This window comes from Pantherophis guttatus, chromosome 11 (assembly GCF_059756535.1).
Source record: "Pantherophis guttatus breed Tessera chromosome 11, ASM5975653v1, whole genome shotgun sequence".
NCBI lineage: Eukaryota > Metazoa > Chordata > Lepidosauria > Squamata > Colubridae > Pantherophis > Pantherophis guttatus.
This window is the reverse complement of record NC_142073.1, coordinates 21,786,856-21,805,099: the sequence shown is the minus strand read 5'-3', so window position 1 is coordinate 21,805,099 and position 18,244 is coordinate 21,786,856. Positions and strand designations below refer to the sequence as shown.

Here is an 18,244-nt window from a genome sequence, read left to right as displayed (position 1 = left end):
GATCCATCGTCTCATCCCTTCCCTTTCCCTCAAGGAACCTCATCCCTTGCTTAAGAAGTTGGATGAACCTGTCATCATGTTAAGCCATAATATGTTTAATTGGAGCGTAAAATAATATACTGGAGTCAGGAGAGGGATCGTTTTGTTAATTCGGGGTTGGAGTAAGTCCGTGTTTGTGAACCCAGCTTTAGGCTCCTTATGAATACTAAAATCTGTGTACTTTTCACTCTAGCCTGCATATCATCACCCTTACTATGATAAAAGGACTGAATGTTAAATAGCTGTTCAAAAAGGTCAAGAGAAAATCTTGACACTGTAAATCAAAGATAATAAAAGCCCTAAAATAGATCAGCCTTAATGAACTCTATCGAATAACAATGACAATGTTGCATTAAGAAAGCACTTAAGATTCAGGACCTGAAGTTCATTTCTTAAGTGTTTCAACAACCTGATAATTATAAAGAACAATCTTCTGTTATCAACTTTGAAAGATGGTAATTGGAATTTTCATATTAAAACATTCAAATATAGCTACCAGTAGCAGCAGCACACTTCAAAATTGGTGCCCTATTAGACATCAGTTTCAAGTACTATTCTTTCATTTTCTTTTATTATAAGTACTGCATTTTTTGGTCTATAAGATGCACTCCCGCCCCCCCCCCAAGTGGATGGAAATGTCTGTGTGTCTTATAGAGTGAATGTTGCCGAAGCCCCGCCCACCCACTGGCCCCCACCTGCTGGCCTCCGACTCCCAGCAATTTACCTCCTTGCAGCAAACAGCCTGGTCAGCTTCAGCACAGCCTGATTTAGCACGAGCAGCTGATTGGCGGTTGGATCGGCCTCCTGGAACACCGCCTATCAGCTGTTCCAGGTTGCAGGGATTGCCGTCACATGCCCAATTTTCAGCCTCCACGCGTCCTGTTTTCGGCTTGTTCTGGCCCACCATTCGGCTGCGATAGGCGGCGACGATCCCCTCTGCCTGGAACGGGCCAAAAAGGGGACACGTGGAGGCCGAAAACAGGACATGCAGAGACCAAAAATGGGGCATGCAGAGGCCGAAAATGGGGTGCGCGGAGGCGGTGATAGGCGGCGGTGATCCCTGCAGCCTGGAACAGCTGAGGCTGATCCAACCGCCAATCAGCTGCTGGTGATAAATCAGGCTGTGCTGAAGCTGACCAGGCTATTTGCTGCAAGGAGGCAAATTGCTGGGAAGCAGAGGCAGATTTTCTTTTTCTTGTTTTCCTCCCCAAAAGCTAGGTGCGTCTTATAGTCTGAAAAATACGGTAGATGGCATTGTCCACTTAAATTGAGCTGCAAAAATGCACAAAATGAGGGATACCAGGTCTTGAACACAATTTAGATCTGGCACGAAAAATAAATCCGTCCTCAGAGACATCCTTTTTACAGCTCAAATAGACATTTTTTATGCTTGAGTCCAGATTGTAGAACAGTTTGTTGTTTAGCAAACTATTAGATGATGCAAACCTGAATCTGCCTATCTTTGTTTTATGTTTTGAAATCCCAAACAAAGGAGGTTTTGCATATTCTAAAAGGAAATAAACACCGACTTTGAATTACCTACCATACTGACTGGCATCAAAGCATGTAAATGGTGAACCAAGAACTTCAATGAAATAGCCCATGCTTCTCAGATGTTGGTACATATCTCTGAAGTTGGTATGAATGTGGTCACCATTCCTAAAGAGGTGAACAAATCAAATATGTAGACTAATCATCTCTCAAATCGTTTTTTGGTGTGCCAGGAATTTAAAATATTTTTTATGGAATGAAATTCTTGGGGAAGGAAGAAAAGGGGGAGATGAGGAAGAGGGGAGAGGAAGAGAGGAGGAAGAGGAGATATTGCAAAAATTGAACTAAATGGACAACAGGAAGAACATTCAAAAAGCTCAGGATTGAATGTCATTATTTGCCAGGCTGCATAAACTTGTTACAAGAAGTAAAAATAGCAAATAAAATCTAAAACTGAACAAACTAAATATTTATAGTCTCTCTCTCTCTCTCTCAAAGGATTTTATCAAAATACTGAAAGAACATAAGCACTGCTTTCCTATATATGATTATATTTTAACTTGAAAATAAATTGCCAATCGGTTGCAGTGCAAATTTAGAAAGTATTAGAAGACTTTTAAACCAACAGCCCAGAATTAGAAGACTTTTTCAAAGCAGCCAGACCTTATTCACGAGTTTCAGCAAAGGTATGTTTATTCTTACCTTGTTTAAAAAGGTAGGTTTTTATTACCTAAATACACATTGTACTTATTTGCAAGAAGAAATGTAGCTATAGATGCATAGTTTTTTCAAGCAGGGAATTATCTTCAGAATAAAAATCACTAAGAATGGATAAGAATTGACACTGAGCTAACTGCATTCCTTGATATGTCAATCTTATCATCCATTAATAATTATCGGAGCTGTATAAAGATAAACATACCAATCTAATGGATCATTCTTCATTCTTAAATTATCCCTTGGAAAGTATCCCGGTGGATAGCAAAGATTGTGATACTGATCCCACAAGATCCGCTTATTCCGAGGGGGGGTTGGGACAATTTTCACTTTGACGGGGAGTTTCACGGTTGAAGTTTGCTCAGCACCAACTTTTGACTGAAAACAAGCAAAACAAAATCAAACCAATTTCCTGAAGAAAGTCCATTTTTGTAATCCAATCTACCAATAATATCCATCCAGACGTAACTACCACGCTGTTCCATTTCAGGGCAAGCAATGCTATACAAAAACAGAACAATAATAAGCAAACCCAAGAAATTAAGGCTTGAGATAAGAAAGAGAGGAATTAGATCTACATGGTTAATGCCAACAATGTTTTGCAACACCTCTTCATAATTTCCTCTTCTTACAAACCAGCCTTGTTTCGATCATATCCATATAGTTTCCTATGCATATTTTAACTGAAGGAAGCAAATACCCTTCAGTTATCGGATCAGAGGTGGGTTTCAGCAGGTTCTGACCAGTTCTGGAGAACCGGTAGCAGAAATGTTGAGTAGTTCAGAGAACTGGTAGTAAAAAATTCTGACTGGCCCTGCCCCCGTCTATTCTCTGCCTCCCGAGTCCCAGCTGATCTGGAGGAAATGGGGATTTGCAGTAATCTTCCCCTGGAGAGGGGGGGAAATGGGGATTTTACAGTATCCTTCCCCTGCCACGCCCACCAAGCCACGCCCACAGAACCAGTAGTAAAAAAAAAATGAAACCCACCACTGTATCGGATGCTTATGCGTTTGTGCTTTTGAACACTTCAAAGCAACTTTTCAGGGCCCTTTCAAAAGTACTAAAGATTCTTAGACCACAGACTCTGATCTTGTTAGAGAGTCAGTGTTGTGTAGTGAGAAGTTATCTTCTTTGGAGATCCCAACCAATGGGATGCTCACGTTATACAGTGAGTCTGCAAGTCCCTCTTCAGCAGTTTGGTGTCCAGGGCAAGGGTGTCAAACTCAAGGCTTGGGGTCCGGATCCAGCCCACAGGATGCTTAGATCTGGCCCACGGGGACGCCCTGGAAACAGCAAAGGACTGGCCCGCGGTGCCTCTGCCAGAGAAAACGGAGCTCGGGAGGGCCGTACACAGCTCTCCGGAGCTCCGTTTTCGCTGGCAGAGGGTTGCAGGAAGCCGTCGCAGCTGAAAACGGAGCTCTGGAGCCCGTTTCCATTGGCAGAGCACTCGGGCTGCCACAGGCGCCCCCGACACGAATGATGTCGAGCTGGCTACACCCACCCCGGCCCCCCGAGGTCAAACCCAACCCTGATGCGGCCCTCAATGAAATTGAGTTTGACACCCCTGGTCCAGGGCATCGAGCAGGCATACATCACAACAGGGGTGAAATGTAAAATTTGTTACTACCGGTTCTGTGGGCGTGGCTTGGTGGTGGTGGTGGGTAATGTGACTGGGTGGGCGCGGCCAACTTTTTTTTTAAAAAAAACTTTTCAAAGCATTTTTTCTAATGTTTTGAAAAGCCTCTGCCAATCAGGCAACTCAGCTGGGATCGTCAGAGACTTTTCAAAGTATTTTTTTTACCACCTCTTCGGCCAAGAGGTTGCAGAAAAAAATGCTTTGAAAAGCCTCTGACGATCCCAGTTGAGCCGCGCGATCCTCAGAGGCTTTTTTTTTTAACTTTTAAAAGCATTTTTTCAGCCGAAGAAAAAATGCTTTTAAAAGTAAAAAAAAACAGCCTCTGATGATCATGTGGCTCAGCTGGGCATGGGAGGGGGCAGGGATTTTTGCTACCGGTTCTCCGAACCACACCCGCCATCGTTACCGGATCGCGTAATCCAGTCTGAACCGGAAGCATTTCACCTCTGCATCAAAACAAGGCAAAGGTTTGTTTTTTTAAAAAAGATTCAGCCAACCTCATTCTCTGCTGGGGAGGAAATGGTGATCATGACGTGACCTTGTGCTATGCCTTCCCAAGCTGCTGCTTTCTTGGCGACGGAGATGGAAATGGCGAGGTACCCTGACCAGGGCCATAAAACAGGAGAATAGGAGAAGGCCACCTCAATGTAATCTCCGTTTTGTGGCAAGTACGGCTGCCAATCCGGCTACAAAGGATAAAATAGAAAGCAAATAGATCAAAACACTGAGGCTGCAGGTACTAAAGAACGGGAGAAGCAGAACAGTGAACACAACAATGGTTAGAACACAGAACATAAAACATAGTATAACGTAGAATAACAAGAGTTGGAAGGGGTCTTGTAGGTCATCTAGTCCAGCCCCCTGCTACAGTAGGAAACCCCCATACAATTCCAGACAAGTGGTTGTCCAGTCTCTTCTTAAAAACCTCCAGTGATGCTTAGATGGATATATTTTAACAATCTAAATCATTAGTTATTGTAAACATTTAAAAAAATATTTTAACTATTGCTCCCATTTTATTCATCTTCATTACTTTACAACATAATCATTTTTATTTTTTGGCTGTTCATTCCAACATAATCATTTTATTTTACTGTTAAACTCATCATCATCATCTTTATTTCTGTTGTTAAGTCCAACTTAAAGGAAGAGAAAAATGGAATGATATTTGGTTAGGATCTAAGATTTAAGTAACGGGTTTTGGGGGTAATGGCATAATTGATAGAATTTAGAGAAATAACTGTGTAAAATATTAAGTTGGGTTAATTGGAAGTTAAGAATTGTTAGTGTTTTGTACTAATTTGTGACCGGATCAATGCTTCGTTTTGGAAAAGATGTGTTTTATGTTTGTGTTTTAAAAAAATTAAAGCAAAAATTCAAAAAAAAAAAAAAAAGCCTCCAGTAATGGAACACCTACAACTTCTGGTGGCAAGCTGTTCCACTGGTTAATTTTTCTCACCGTTAGGAAATTTCTCCTTAGTTCTAGGTTGCTTCTCTCCTTGATTAGTTTCCATCCATTGTTTCTTGTCTTGCCTTCAGGTGCTTTGCCCCCCTCGTCTTTGTGATAGCCCCTCAAATACTGGAACGTTGCTATCCTGTCCCCCTAGTCTTTCCTTTCATTTAGTTAGTTTCATATGTCACACTCAGCCATTATGTGGTTTGCTTTTTATTTTATTTTTGCTTGAGGTTACAGCAAATAATCTGTCACATTGAGGCAAACGTGATCATTTGGAAAAAATTAAGTGAAATGCTTAATTTTCTGGATTGCATCCACTAATGCAACTTCTCAGAAGAGACAATAAATTAAAGGAATAGAATGAGGCAATAATAAGCCCAGGGGATACAAACATACAGAATTTTTAAAGTGGAATTCTTTTCTTTTATAAGTTACAACTCCAGCTTCACCTCCTCAGGACGACTGAAAGCCAGCCCACCTTGTGAAAAGACAGGTGTGACCGGCTCGACCAGTCTAAACTCCTTTTGGAAATAGATGAAACCAAACCATCTTTAAATAAATAAATAATTTTATTTCTATACCGCCCTTCTCCCGAAGGACTCAGGGCGGTGTACAGCCTATTAAAAACACAAAAGACAAACATCAGTTAAAAATAATTAAAATTATTACATAGTTTCGGCTCAGATTTAAAACCCCCAAAATTTAAAACACCCAATTTAAAAATCATTACATTGATAGCCCGGCCTGGCGGAACAACAGGGTCTTGAGGGCACAGTGAAATACCCGGAGGTCGGAGATCTTACGCATTTCCAGGGGCAGTTCATTCCACAGGGCTGGGGCTCCCACAGAGAAGGCCCTCCCCCTGGGTGTCGCCAGCCGACATAACTTGGCCGATGGCACCCTGAGGAGACCCTCTCTGTGGGAGCGGACTGGTCGGTGGGAGGCTATTGGTGGCAGAAGTCGGTCTCGAAGGTACCCGGGTCCTATGCCTTAAAAATGGGCTTTTTCAGCAAAAGCTTGACCCGTTTTCTAGAAGGCATCTTATTCCTTCCTTTCTTTTGTGGGAAGGCAGGAATCCACTCTCTTCCCATTTAAAGGGGAATCATTATGATTTATTTTATTTTATTTTTGGTTTGCAAGGCAATGCATATTCCTCATCGAACCATAGGATTAATGCTTCAAGCCCTTGTTTGCTAAAGAACACTCAAGGTATGGCAGAAACATATTCTCAAGGCTTAGCCTTCCTAGGTGGGTTACCAAGCTGGAGCTTCATAATAGCAAGGGTTATTCTAATATATTACATTCCAAACCCACTAAATGCCCCCTTTTAAGATTAAGCCTTGATTAGAGAATTGAGATATTTGATCGTGAATGTATTAACAGCGGCTAGAATTGTGTTTGCTAAAAATTGGAAAAATTGAGAAAATGCCAACGTAAGATGAAATTATTAAGAAAATAATGGAATGTGCGGAAAAAAGAGCCAAGGTGGCGCAGTGGTTAGAGTGCAGTACTGCAGCACCTTCAGCTGACTGCTAGTTCAGCAGATCAGCGGATCAAATCTCACCGGCTCAAGGTTGACTCAGCCTTCCATCCTTCCGAGGTGGGTAAAATGAGGACCCAGATTGTTGGGGGCAATATGCTATTTAGTATACTGTCGATTGTTGTAAGCTGCCCAGAATCCTCACAGAGTGGGCAGCATAGAAATATGAATAATAAAATGAGTAAATTGACATTTGAAATTAGAGAACAAGAAGATAAACAATATTATAAGATATGGGATCTATTTTACCAATGGTTAGATAAAAAGACATGGAAATGAAATATGACAGAGATTTTTCTAATGCAAGAAATGTAGAATTATATAAAATACAATATAAAGATGTATTGTTATTGGAATGATTTAGGAGAATGAATGGCATAATATAAATTAACTCAAACCTGGGATCATTTTTATGAAATGAGGGAAGTAACAGCCATAGTTAAACATATGATTAATGAGGATAATAATACATGGATATATATGAATAGAGTGAAGATGCACAAAAGATTTGTAACCAACCGACACACTGTTTGTATTTGAATTGAAGATGGTTTTTTATTTGGTTTTTTATATATTTGTTTAAAAATAATTTTTTTGTCAAGATTAAGCCTTGAGGCAAAGAGAAACCTGAATGATTTGATCAAAGACCGTAACACTGCATTTTCTAATGTGATGGCACAATTATATCTGAACTGGACATAACATTTCTCTGTCCCAAACTGACTGCAATGCATTAAATGCATTAAAACAAATGACATGGCAGAATTCATCTGCTCCACTAAAGATTGTTCTAAAGAAATGACCTGGCAAAGAAATCCTGATTTATATCCATGCTTCTTGATATAAAATGGAAAGAGCTGAACCCAGGTACAGGAGAGTCCTCAACTTACGACCACAACTGAGCCCAAAATTTCTGTTATTGAGTAAGTTTTGCCCCATTTTATGGCCTTTTTTGCCCCAGTTGCTAAGTGAATCACTGCGGTCCTTAAGTTAGTAGCACCGTTGGTAAGTGAATCTGGCTTCCACATTGACTTTGCTTGTCGTAAAGTCGCAAAAGGGGGAATCACGTGACATCGGGACACTGTGACTGTCATAAACATGAGTCAGTTGCCAAGTGTCCAAATGTTGATCACATGACTTTACTACAACGGTCGTAAGTGTGAAAAACAGTCATAGGTTTTTCAATGCCGTTGTAACTTTGAACGGTCACTAAATTATACTATCTATAGTTCTCAATTTACAACCGCTTGTCACGTCACCGTCCAAAGTTACAACAGCCCTGAGAAAATAACTTACAAGTGGTCCTCGAATTTACAACCGTTGTGATCCCCTCACAGTCACATGTTCAAAATTCAGGGGCTTGGCATGTGTTTACGACGCCTGCAACATCCGGAGTCGTTGTGATTGCCATTGCTGATCTTCCCAGCAGGCTTCTAACAAGCAAAGTCAATGGCGGAAACTGGTTTGGCTGAACAACTCTGCGATTCGCTTAATAACTGCAATGATTCGCTTAACAACGGTGACAAAAAATAGGTCATAAATCAGGCGCAACTTGTTTAACAACCGCCATCGTTAGCAACAGAAATTCTGCTCCCAATTGTAGCCATAAGTCAAGGACTGACTCTAAAGTTAAATGAACTTCAATCGATTGATTGGAGCAATGGATCTGACTTCCCTTTTGAGTTTGCACAGTTAGGATCGTCCTAAATCGGATGTCGGCAACCCGCGGCGCCAGAGCCACTTGCTCCCTGTGCCATCACTGGCTGCCCCACCTCTCACCCTCCCCTCCCAGTCAGAGAGGGGAAGAGAGGGAGTGGGGGGGAAGTTACAGAGAGGGGGGAGAGATACAGAGAGAGGGGAGGAGAGAGAGGGGAAGATAGGGAGAGGGGGAGTTACAGAGAGATACAGGGAGAGGGGGAGAGAGACATAGATACAGAGAGAGATGGGGAGGGAGGGAGGGAGAGAGAGCGGGGAAGAGAGGGAGAGAGGGAGAGAGAGATACAGAGGGGGGAGAGAAAGGGGGGAGATAGAGAGAGAGACACACCCAGATAGATAGAGGGGGGGGCAGGAGAGAGGTTGTGGTTCCTGGTTCTCTACCCTAATGACCGGCTGGGTAGGCATGGCTAGGGGAGGTCATGTGACTGGGAGTGATTGATGTCAAATTGGCCCCGCCCACCCAGGTTTTGTGGCTCCCGGAGTTTTGTTTTGTTTTTTCTGTGGGAAATGGGTCCAAATGGCTCTTTGAGTGTTTAAGGCTGCAGACCCTGTCCTAAATTGCCTCAAGTGTCGTGACAAGAAGAAGAAGAAGAAGAAGAAGAAGAAGAAGAAGAAGAAGAAGAAGAAGAAGAAGAAGAAGAAGAGGAGGAGGAGGAGGAGGAGGAGGAGGAGGAGGAGGAGGAGGAGGAGGAGGAGGAGGAGGAGGAGGAGGAGGAGGAGGAGGAGGAGGAGGAAGAGGGGGGGGGAGGAGGAGGAGGAAGAGGAGGAGGAGGAGGAAGCAGCAGCTGTCATTCAGCCTGGCTAGGTTCTTCCAGCTCTTACCTTGTCTATGATTCTTCCAGTGACTCCCATTCCATTCAGGATGGTGACGTTAACAATCGTGGGCATGCCTCCGTAGTAGATGGGCTGAGAGCAATAGGGCCACATGTAAGGGCATTCCGTCAAGTCAATGTAACTTGGACTCAAGCTAAAGGGAAAATACAATGGGGCAGGCATAAACAGGTGATGAGAAATAAAGATACACGAAATACTTTTATCTTTCACTGTCCAATGAGGCTTTACACTGAAAATATACAGGTAGTCTTCTAATTATAACTATAAACTTAGTGACCGAAGTTACAACAGCACTGAAAAAAGTTACTTATGTCCATTTACATTCAGATGCTTGACAACTGATTCAATTTTATGACGGTTGCAGCATCCCGGGGTCATGGGATCTCCTTTTGCGACCTTCTGACAACCAAAACCAATGAGGGAGCCATATTCACTTAACAACCGTGTTACTAATTTAACAACTGCAGTGATTCCCTTAACAAACATGGCAAGAAAAGTTGTAAAATGGGGCAAAATTCACTTAATAAATGTCTCTTTAGCTGTTGTGGTCCGCCAGCAGCCTGCGAAGCTGGCAGCGAAGTCGGACAGTGAAGAGGCTGGGGAGGATCATGGGACAGCCCTGGAGTCTGGGGAAGGCCTGGACGAGGGCTCTGCATCAGAGGCAGAGATGGGGCCAGGGCCATCTGGGAGTGATGCGCGGACTCCGGAGCCTCCAGAGGCTGACAGCAGAGAGGGAGAGGAACAGGAGGAGCCTGTTCCTAGTGCACGCATGAGAAGAGCTGCCAGAAGGCAAGAGCAGCTAAAGCAAAAAGGACGACTCGGGAGTAAGGCCAGGAGATGATTGGCCCTTCCCAGAAGGCTTAAAAGAGCGGCAAGGGCTCTTGGGATCTTTGTAGAAAAGCAACGTTGCTACATTTGTCATCTTAATGTCATTAAGAAATTAATTAATTAATGGCTTAATTTCTTTTTAAGGGTTTTTTAATTGTTTTGTTTGTTTATTGTTTTAATTAATGGGGCCAAATCTATATATACTTTTTAACTGTGTTTTAATATTTGTATTTGATGTTTTTATTTGGCTGTTCACCGCCCTGAGTCCTCAGGGAGAAGGGCGGTATACAAATTCAAAAATAAAATAAATAAATAAATAAATCTCTTGCTTCTGAACTTCGTGGGGTTTTGCCAAGAAAAGCCCTTGGCAGGGTGCCAAAGAAGACAAAGGTTTGTGATAAGGCCGAAGGACTGTTTATGAAGGATTTGTTTTGGAATTAATTTGGACTAAGTAATTTTCAGATGTTCTAATAAAATATGTTTGTTTAGGACAGATCGTGTCTGGTAATAACTACTTGGGCCTAGGTCACAACATTAGCAACAGAAATGTTGGGCTCAATTGTGGACGTAAGTCAAGGACTACCTGTCTACAGGTAGTCCTCGACTTACAACCATTCACTTAGAGACCTTTTGAAGTCTCAACACTGAAAAAAAATGACTGACGGCTGGTTTTCATACCTACGACCATTGGAACCACCCCCTCCATCATACAGACAAAATTTGGGTGCTTGGTAACTGGCATAGATTTATGACAGCCCACCGTCCTACGGTCATGTGATCACCTTTTAAAACTTCCCAGCTGGCTTCTGAGAAGCAAACTCAATGGGGGTAAGGTGGATCTGCTTACTGACCAAGTTATTTGTTTAACAAGTGCAGTGAGTCGCTTAACAATCGTGTCAAAAAGGTCATAAAAAGGGTTTGTAAAACTCGCTTAGCAACTGTCTCAATTATGGCCATAAATCAAGGACTGCCTGTATAACGCAAATCAAACTATGCTCTTGATGAATTTGAATAAATGTAGAAATCATTAGAATCTAGGCAATGTTTAGGACTCAACTAACCGTTTGACTGATGATTGACAACTATGTTACACGTTCACCTAAAATAGAGAATTTAGTCATGTTTTCATTTCCAAGAAAAACAAAGATGAAGGTTTTTTTTTGAGTTTTAACAGTGAAATAATGGCCCGTTTTTTAAAATTTATTTTAAAGTATATTGGGGCAGCTGATGCCAAACAATAGATAAGGGGCATAAAAACGGAACTATGCCATGCCCATTAATATAACATTTGGAAACCAGTCTTCCTTAACTAGCTGCCTTCTAGAAACAGGGGTCCCTAAACCACCAGTACCTGGGCTGGTACCGGGCAACAGCATTGCCAGAAACCAGGGGGCGCAAACAAATGAAGCCCCATCCATGGGATGCAGGCAGCATGTGAAACCACGTCCCCTCCGGTCCGTGGAAAAACCTCTCTCCACAGAACTGGTCCCTGGTGCCCAAAAGGTTGAGGACCGCCGTTCTAGAACCACAGCCAATACATTAAGGAAGACAGCATCATAAAATCTTAAAACAGTCCCCTACTCGATCAACATACATACCTCCGCCCGATCTGGTCCCAGTCTATTGTAGCTATCTAAGATTACAGATTAACAGAGTTGGAGGGGACCTTGGAGATCATCTAGTCCAACCCCCTTCCCAAGCAGGAGACCCTACACGATTTCTGACAGAGGGCAGTCCAGTCTCTTCTTGAAAGCCTCCAGTGATGAAACTCCCGCAACTTCCGAAGGCAACTTCTCTTCCATTCCTCTTGATTGCTTTTACTGTCAGAAAATTTCTCCTTATTTCCAGGTTGAATCTCTCCTTGATCAGTTTCCATCCATTATTCCTTGTCCGGCCTTCGGGTGCCTTGGAAAATAGCTTGACCCCCTTCCTCTCTGTGGCAGCCCCTCAAATATTGGAAGACTGCTCTCATGTCCCCCCTAGTCCTTCTTTTCATTAAACTAGCCATGCCCAGTTCCTGCAACCGTTCATCGTATGTTTTAGCCTCCAGTCCCCTCATCATCCCAGTTGCTCTTCTCTGCACTCTTTCTAGAGTCTCAACATCTTTTTTAAAGTGTTGAAACACATAGGAAAAGAAAAACAGGATTTGCAGCTCGCTTATTTATTTATCCAACGGAAAGGTCTAAGTTTGAGCCGTTTGCTTGGAAAGAAACTCACCTGGCCTGGGGCTTGTAATTGTTGAGAATCTGATAGGCTCTGAGAAGATCAAGTTTGCCATGCCCTTGTTCAAACATGTTGACCCCGGGAAGCCGGCGTGCTGAAGCGATCAGAGCCTGTTTCATGCTAGCTGGGTTCACCATTTCACGCTTCGGAACTGTGCTGAAAGCCATAAACAACTGAAATGTTATACTCTGATCGTGCTAAAGTTACCTATCTCTTCTCACTTATGGCTAGAACCATGTTGCTTGTATCTTTACAATTTATATTGTTTTATTTGTTTCCTAGTACGATTTGATTGCTTATTAGTAACCTATGACTATCACTAAGTGTTGTATCTTAGGATTCTTGATGAATGTATTTTATTTTTCTTTATGTACACTGATGCACCAAAGACAAATTCCTTGTGTGTCCAATCACACTTGGCCAATAAAGAATTCCATTCCATTCCATTCCACCCCTCCCCACTATTCTATTCTATTCTATTCTATTCTATTCTATTCTATTCTATTCTATTCTATTCTATTCTATTCTATTCTATTCTATTCTATTCTATTCCAAATAGGGACGCAGTGGCTCAGTGGCTAAGACGCTGAGCTTGTCGATTGAAAGGTTGGCAGTTTAGTGGTTCGAATCCCTAGTGCCACGTAATGGGGTGAGCTCCCGTTCCTTGTCCCAGCTTCTGCCAACCTAGTAGTTCGAAAGCACGTAAAAAATGCAAGTAGAAAAATAGGGACCACCTTTGGTGGGAAGGTAACGGCGTTCCGTGCACCTTTGGTGTTGAGTCATGCCGGCCACATGACCACGGAGACGGCTTCGGACAGCACTGGCTCTTCGACTTTGAAACAGAGATGAGCACCGCCCTCTAGAGTAGGGAATGACTAGCACGTATGTGCCAGGGGAACCTTTACCTTTACCTTATTCTATTGTATTCTGTTGTAAATGAACCAGAAGTGATTCACTGTAATACTAAAAAAAATACTGCTCTCGTAATTGTATAGGCAGTCCTCAAGCTTATCAACATCCGTTTGCGATTTGGAGTTACAATAGCATTGGAAATAAATGATTTATGAATATATTTTTTTTCATTTATGACGGTTGCAGCATCCCTAGGGTCCTGTGATCCAAACTCAAGACAATGGGCAACTGGGTCCTATTTATGACAGTTGTGGTATCCTGGGATCCCATGACGACCTTCTGACTGTTTGTCAGTGGGGAAGCCCGATTCACTGAACAACGGGGTTACCATCTTAACAACTGCAGCCATTCACTTAACAGCCGTGGCAAGGAAAGTCATAAAATGGAGCAAAATTCACAACGGTCTTGCTTAGCAACAGAAATTATGGGCTCAATTGCGGTCGTAAGTCCAGGACTGCCTGTTGAAATTCATGATGGAGACGTTTATATTAATGCTTTGATTAAACACAGAAAAGGGAATAGTGCTTCCCCCCCCCCCTTTTTTTTTTTAAAGAATAAAGATAGGAAAATTTGTCTAGGCCTGACCAAAGTTTGGAGAATGTACTCAAGTCTGATCCAAACTTAAAAATTATAAACTTTTAAAAAATAACATAAAAACTCAAAGATATGTTATTTTTTTTCTTCTACATCCTCCTCAAATTTGCCTTTTCGGGTATGATTTTGGTAACAGACTCCAAACGATGTGCCCCATTTACTTCTCCTGGGTAGTCCTGGGGTTTGAACAATGATGCAGCTTTATCAGAAAAGCCTGGGAAATATATTTTGATGCAGCACGTACCTTACTAGAAGCGTGACCGCGCCTGCCACAACAGGGGAGGCCACGCTTGTCCCGGAGAGTGAGCGGCAACCCCCCTTCATGCCAGATCCTCTCACACCAGAGCCATAAGTCACGATATCAGGCTTGACTCTCCCATAACCTCCAGGAAGTTCCTAGGGAGAAAAGTCAAACGCATCAAAGAAATGGCTTGATGCTCACACATCAATTAAATGAGATTTACACTGACTTCTGACAAAATTAAACTGCGCTTCCCATCCCAAAGACAGTTTTTTCTTGAATGCCATCACTCTGCTAAACAACTAATTCCCACAACACTGTCAAATTAACTATTAAGGTTGTATTACTGTTCTTCTTCTCATCCTTATTAGTACCTATTGACTATCACTAAGTGTTGTATCTTATTTTATTTATTTATTTATTAGTTCGATTTATATGACGCCCTTCTCCGGAGACTCAGGGCGGCTTACAATGTGTTAAGCAATAGCCGTCATACTGTTGTATATACCTGCTTAGTAGGGCTTTTGCCCCCCCCCACCAGCGGTGTTCTATTTTATACAAAGTCAGCTTATTGCCCCCACAAACCGGGTCCTCATTTTACCTACCTCGGAAGGATGGAAGGCTGAGTCAACCTTGATTCTTGACGAATATATATATATATATTTTATGTACTCTGAGAACTATGCACCAAAGACAAATTCCTTGTGTGTCCAATCACACTTGGCCAATAAAGAATTCTATTCTATTCTATTCTATTCTATTCTATTCTATTCTATTCTATTCTATTCTATTCTATTCTATTCTATTCTATTCCATTCTATTCCATTCCATTCCATTCCATTCCATTCCATTCCATTCCATTCCATATTCTATTCTCTTCTTCTATATTCTCTTCTCTTCCCTTCCCTTCCCTTCCATTCCACATGTAAAGTGATGGAAGACCCTGCACTAGGCTAAACCTTTGATTGCTTTAGCGTCATCCTGAGCACGATGTCTCTACAAAGGGGCTCACCCATGTGGTCATCCCTCTGGAGGAGAACCGAGCGATATTATCTTCGAAGTCAATGCCACCAACTCCAATCACGTCCATTTGGTCGGCCGGATTATTGAGTGTGCTGAAAAAGAATGTATATATTTTTTTAATTATTGATCTATTAGCAACAGCAATAGCACTTAGACATATGTACCACTTCACAATTCCTTTGTTCCCTTATAGACATTATATTTCTGAAACATTTATATTTTCCTTTTCTTCTTTGTTGCTTTTTACTTGTTTATTCACTCTGTTTTAAAAAAAGAAAATGCCTAATATGGTTTTTAAAAAAATAATCCTGCAAAGTAAATTAAACCAAGTCTCACCTTATCATACATTATGTTAAATCACAAATGGTGGGCTTGTGTCTGGCTTAGTTAGATGTATGAATCCATTATGGTTTAGGATTGTAAGTGAATTGGGTAACAAGGGGACTCCATCATGTTAGAGCTGAAAAACTGGATTTGCACTATGTAAGAATGTGAATAGTTGAGTAAGAGTATGAATCTGAGCCTCAACATTCCCAACCATGTTATTATGGTAAATTGCAGCCTTCAAATGAACTGGATTAATCTCTCATAATTCCTATGCTTATCAGTTAAAGGTACACAGTACATGAAAAGGACTCCCGATATTACACTGTATTCTGAAAAGATGGAGCACATAAATTAAACTGGTTTTAAGTATTAAAAATGAGCTGGTTTTCCATTCCTTGCAAAACTCAATGGTCAAAATCAAGGAAAATTTATGCATGTTTAATGGCTGACATACAACAGTCATAACCTGATCTAACTTTTTGTCTAAGCGTGATATGTGAACCCACCAATTATGGTACAGTACAAACTAGGACATCCTGACTCGTTCAGCAAATGATGCTTAAAACCAACCATGGCACGGCCTCAACTGGGTTTGCTTCGGATTAAACAAAGATCATCATTAAACTGGACTGAAAGCAGTGGGGTTTCAAAGAGATATAAGCACAGCTTGCATTGAATTTCAGCCGTTCTTCTGCCTAAGAAACAATTTCTGAAACTCGTTGTCATATATGTGTTATGGCAGTGATAGCTAACCTTTTTGCCATCACGTGCCAAAAGCGGGGAGAGCACAGGGGGGTCGCGCGCGTGCATGCCCACACCCATAATTCTATGTGCCCCATCCCCCCACGCATGCGCTCCCAATTTTGGCACGCGATGGCACTGTGGGCCCAGTAGGCCCATTTTTCACTCTCCCCAGTTGGGAAATGGGTCGTTTCCGGCCTCCGGAGAGCCTCCGTGGCGGTGGGGAAGGCCGTTTTCGCCCTCCCCAGGCCCCTAGAAAGGCTCGGTAGCCTGGGGAGAGTGAAAAACGGGCTTTCCCCACCACCCGGAGGCCCTCTGGAGGCCGGAAACAGTGTGTTTCCTGACTTCTGGTGGGCCCAGAAGGCCCAAAAATCAGCTGGCCGGGTTGCACATGCGCGCTGGAGCTGAGCTCGTGTGCCCACCGATATGGCTCCGTGTGCCACCTGTGGCACGCGTGCCATAGGTTTGCCATCATTGTGTTATAGCATGTGTTTAGAATGAAGGATTACATTGAAAAGAAACCAAGCTATTTGGGGAAAATCGGCATTATTTTTTTAAAGATGGCAAAAGTGCTTCTTTATTGTAAATTTACTCTGAAACAATACATCCCTGCTCAAAATATAAAAATAAAATAAAATAAAAATCACCTACCCATACAAAGGACCATCATTTCCAATAGCAGAGACCATGATAACATTATTGGCTGTCAATTCCCACACCTTGGAAATGAAAACAACCAGATGTTAGAAACCCAGGGATTAGCTACATTAAGACTTGATATTCAGAGAATGTTATATTGTACAGCAATCCAGGTTTGACTGTACGGCTACAACCTCCCCATGCTACTGTATTATTGTTTTGTGTAAAACCAAAGTTTCTATTAAACGAAATCTTCTGAGATGAAAGGAGAAACTGTCTAATTGCTATCAGTCTTTTCCCTCCCCTTCCCCATCCCATACCAACCTTGTCTACAAACGGATGGTCCATAAAATCTGGGCCTCCAATGCTAAGGTTCAACACGTCGATCTTCTTTAAGATAGCATAGTTAAAAGCATCCAAAAACCAAGATGTATATGAAACCTGTTTAAAAATGAAACAGATCTTAATATTAAGCATAACGACGACAACAACAACAACAACAACAATCCTCAAGGTGGAGTCTGCCTGGTCTCTTCATGCACACACAAGAGGGATCTACTACTACCCAAAATTAAGGAGATAGGGAACTTCCCTGTAATGACCCCAGTCTTATAAAGAGCTTTGCCCTTGGACATATAGTTCTATTTTTCCATATGTAGTCTGAGGGGGGAGGAAGAGGAGGAGGGGAGGGGAGGGGAGGGGAGGGAAGGGAAGGGAAAGAAGAAAAAGAAACGCATAGGAAGGAAACAGAGAAAAATTAAAAGAAAGGGAAAAAAAGAAAAGGGAAGGGGAAGGAGAAGGAAGGGTTCCCCAGATTCCACAACCAAACTGATACCTTATCTCAAAAATGTATTTTTCTTCAATGAATTCAGCCTTAAAATCCCAATTTTACCATTAAAAACAGAATAGGAGTTTTATCCTGGTATTTGGAGCCAAACTCTTAAACCCATCTTTAAGATCTGCAGTGCTGATCTCAAGATACATAGAAGCAAACTCTTATACACACACACACACACACACACACACACACACACACACAAAGGAGGCCTTTAAGGGGTTCCAATATAATGCATGGAGAACCAACGGTTTGATTCCTAAAAATGCTTTCCCTGCTGGGATTCCCTGGAGAGGCGGGCTAGAGATTCTGACAGATGCAATCTCCCTGTGCCTGGAGAGCATCAGATTGGGAATGCTGCACTGATTCCTCTTTACATTTGTTAGATTTATATGCTGCCTCTTCTCCAGGAACTGAAAGGGCACCTGCAGCATTCCCTCCTCCCATTTTTA

General features: G+C 42.1%; 1 protein-coding gene across 1 annotated transcript in view; it reads right to left on the bottom strand.

The window, feature by feature from the left end:
• The window catches only part of MBTPS1 (membrane bound transcription factor peptidase, site 1), a 68,009-nt gene that overhangs the window by 26,465 nt on the left and 23,300 nt on the right, over positions 1 to 18,244 (bottom strand). Inside the window, exons 7-15 of the mRNA XM_034425490.3 lie at positions 17,282 to 17,398; positions 16,970 to 17,037; positions 15,240 to 15,342; positions 14,231 to 14,382; positions 12,475 to 12,636; positions 9,418 to 9,562; positions 4,381 to 4,569; positions 2,453 to 2,625; positions 1,583 to 1,698 (exon numbers count right to left, since the gene is read on the bottom strand). Coding sequence (XP_034281381.2) covers positions 1,583 to 1,698; positions 2,453 to 2,625; positions 4,381 to 4,569; positions 9,418 to 9,562; positions 12,475 to 12,636; positions 14,231 to 14,382; positions 15,240 to 15,342; positions 16,970 to 17,037; positions 17,282 to 17,398 — 1,225 coding nt within the window. The remainder of the gene's footprint in view (positions 1 to 1,582; positions 1,699 to 2,452; positions 2,626 to 4,380; positions 4,570 to 9,417; positions 9,563 to 12,474; positions 12,637 to 14,230; positions 14,383 to 15,239; positions 15,343 to 16,969; positions 17,038 to 17,281; positions 17,399 to 18,244) is intronic.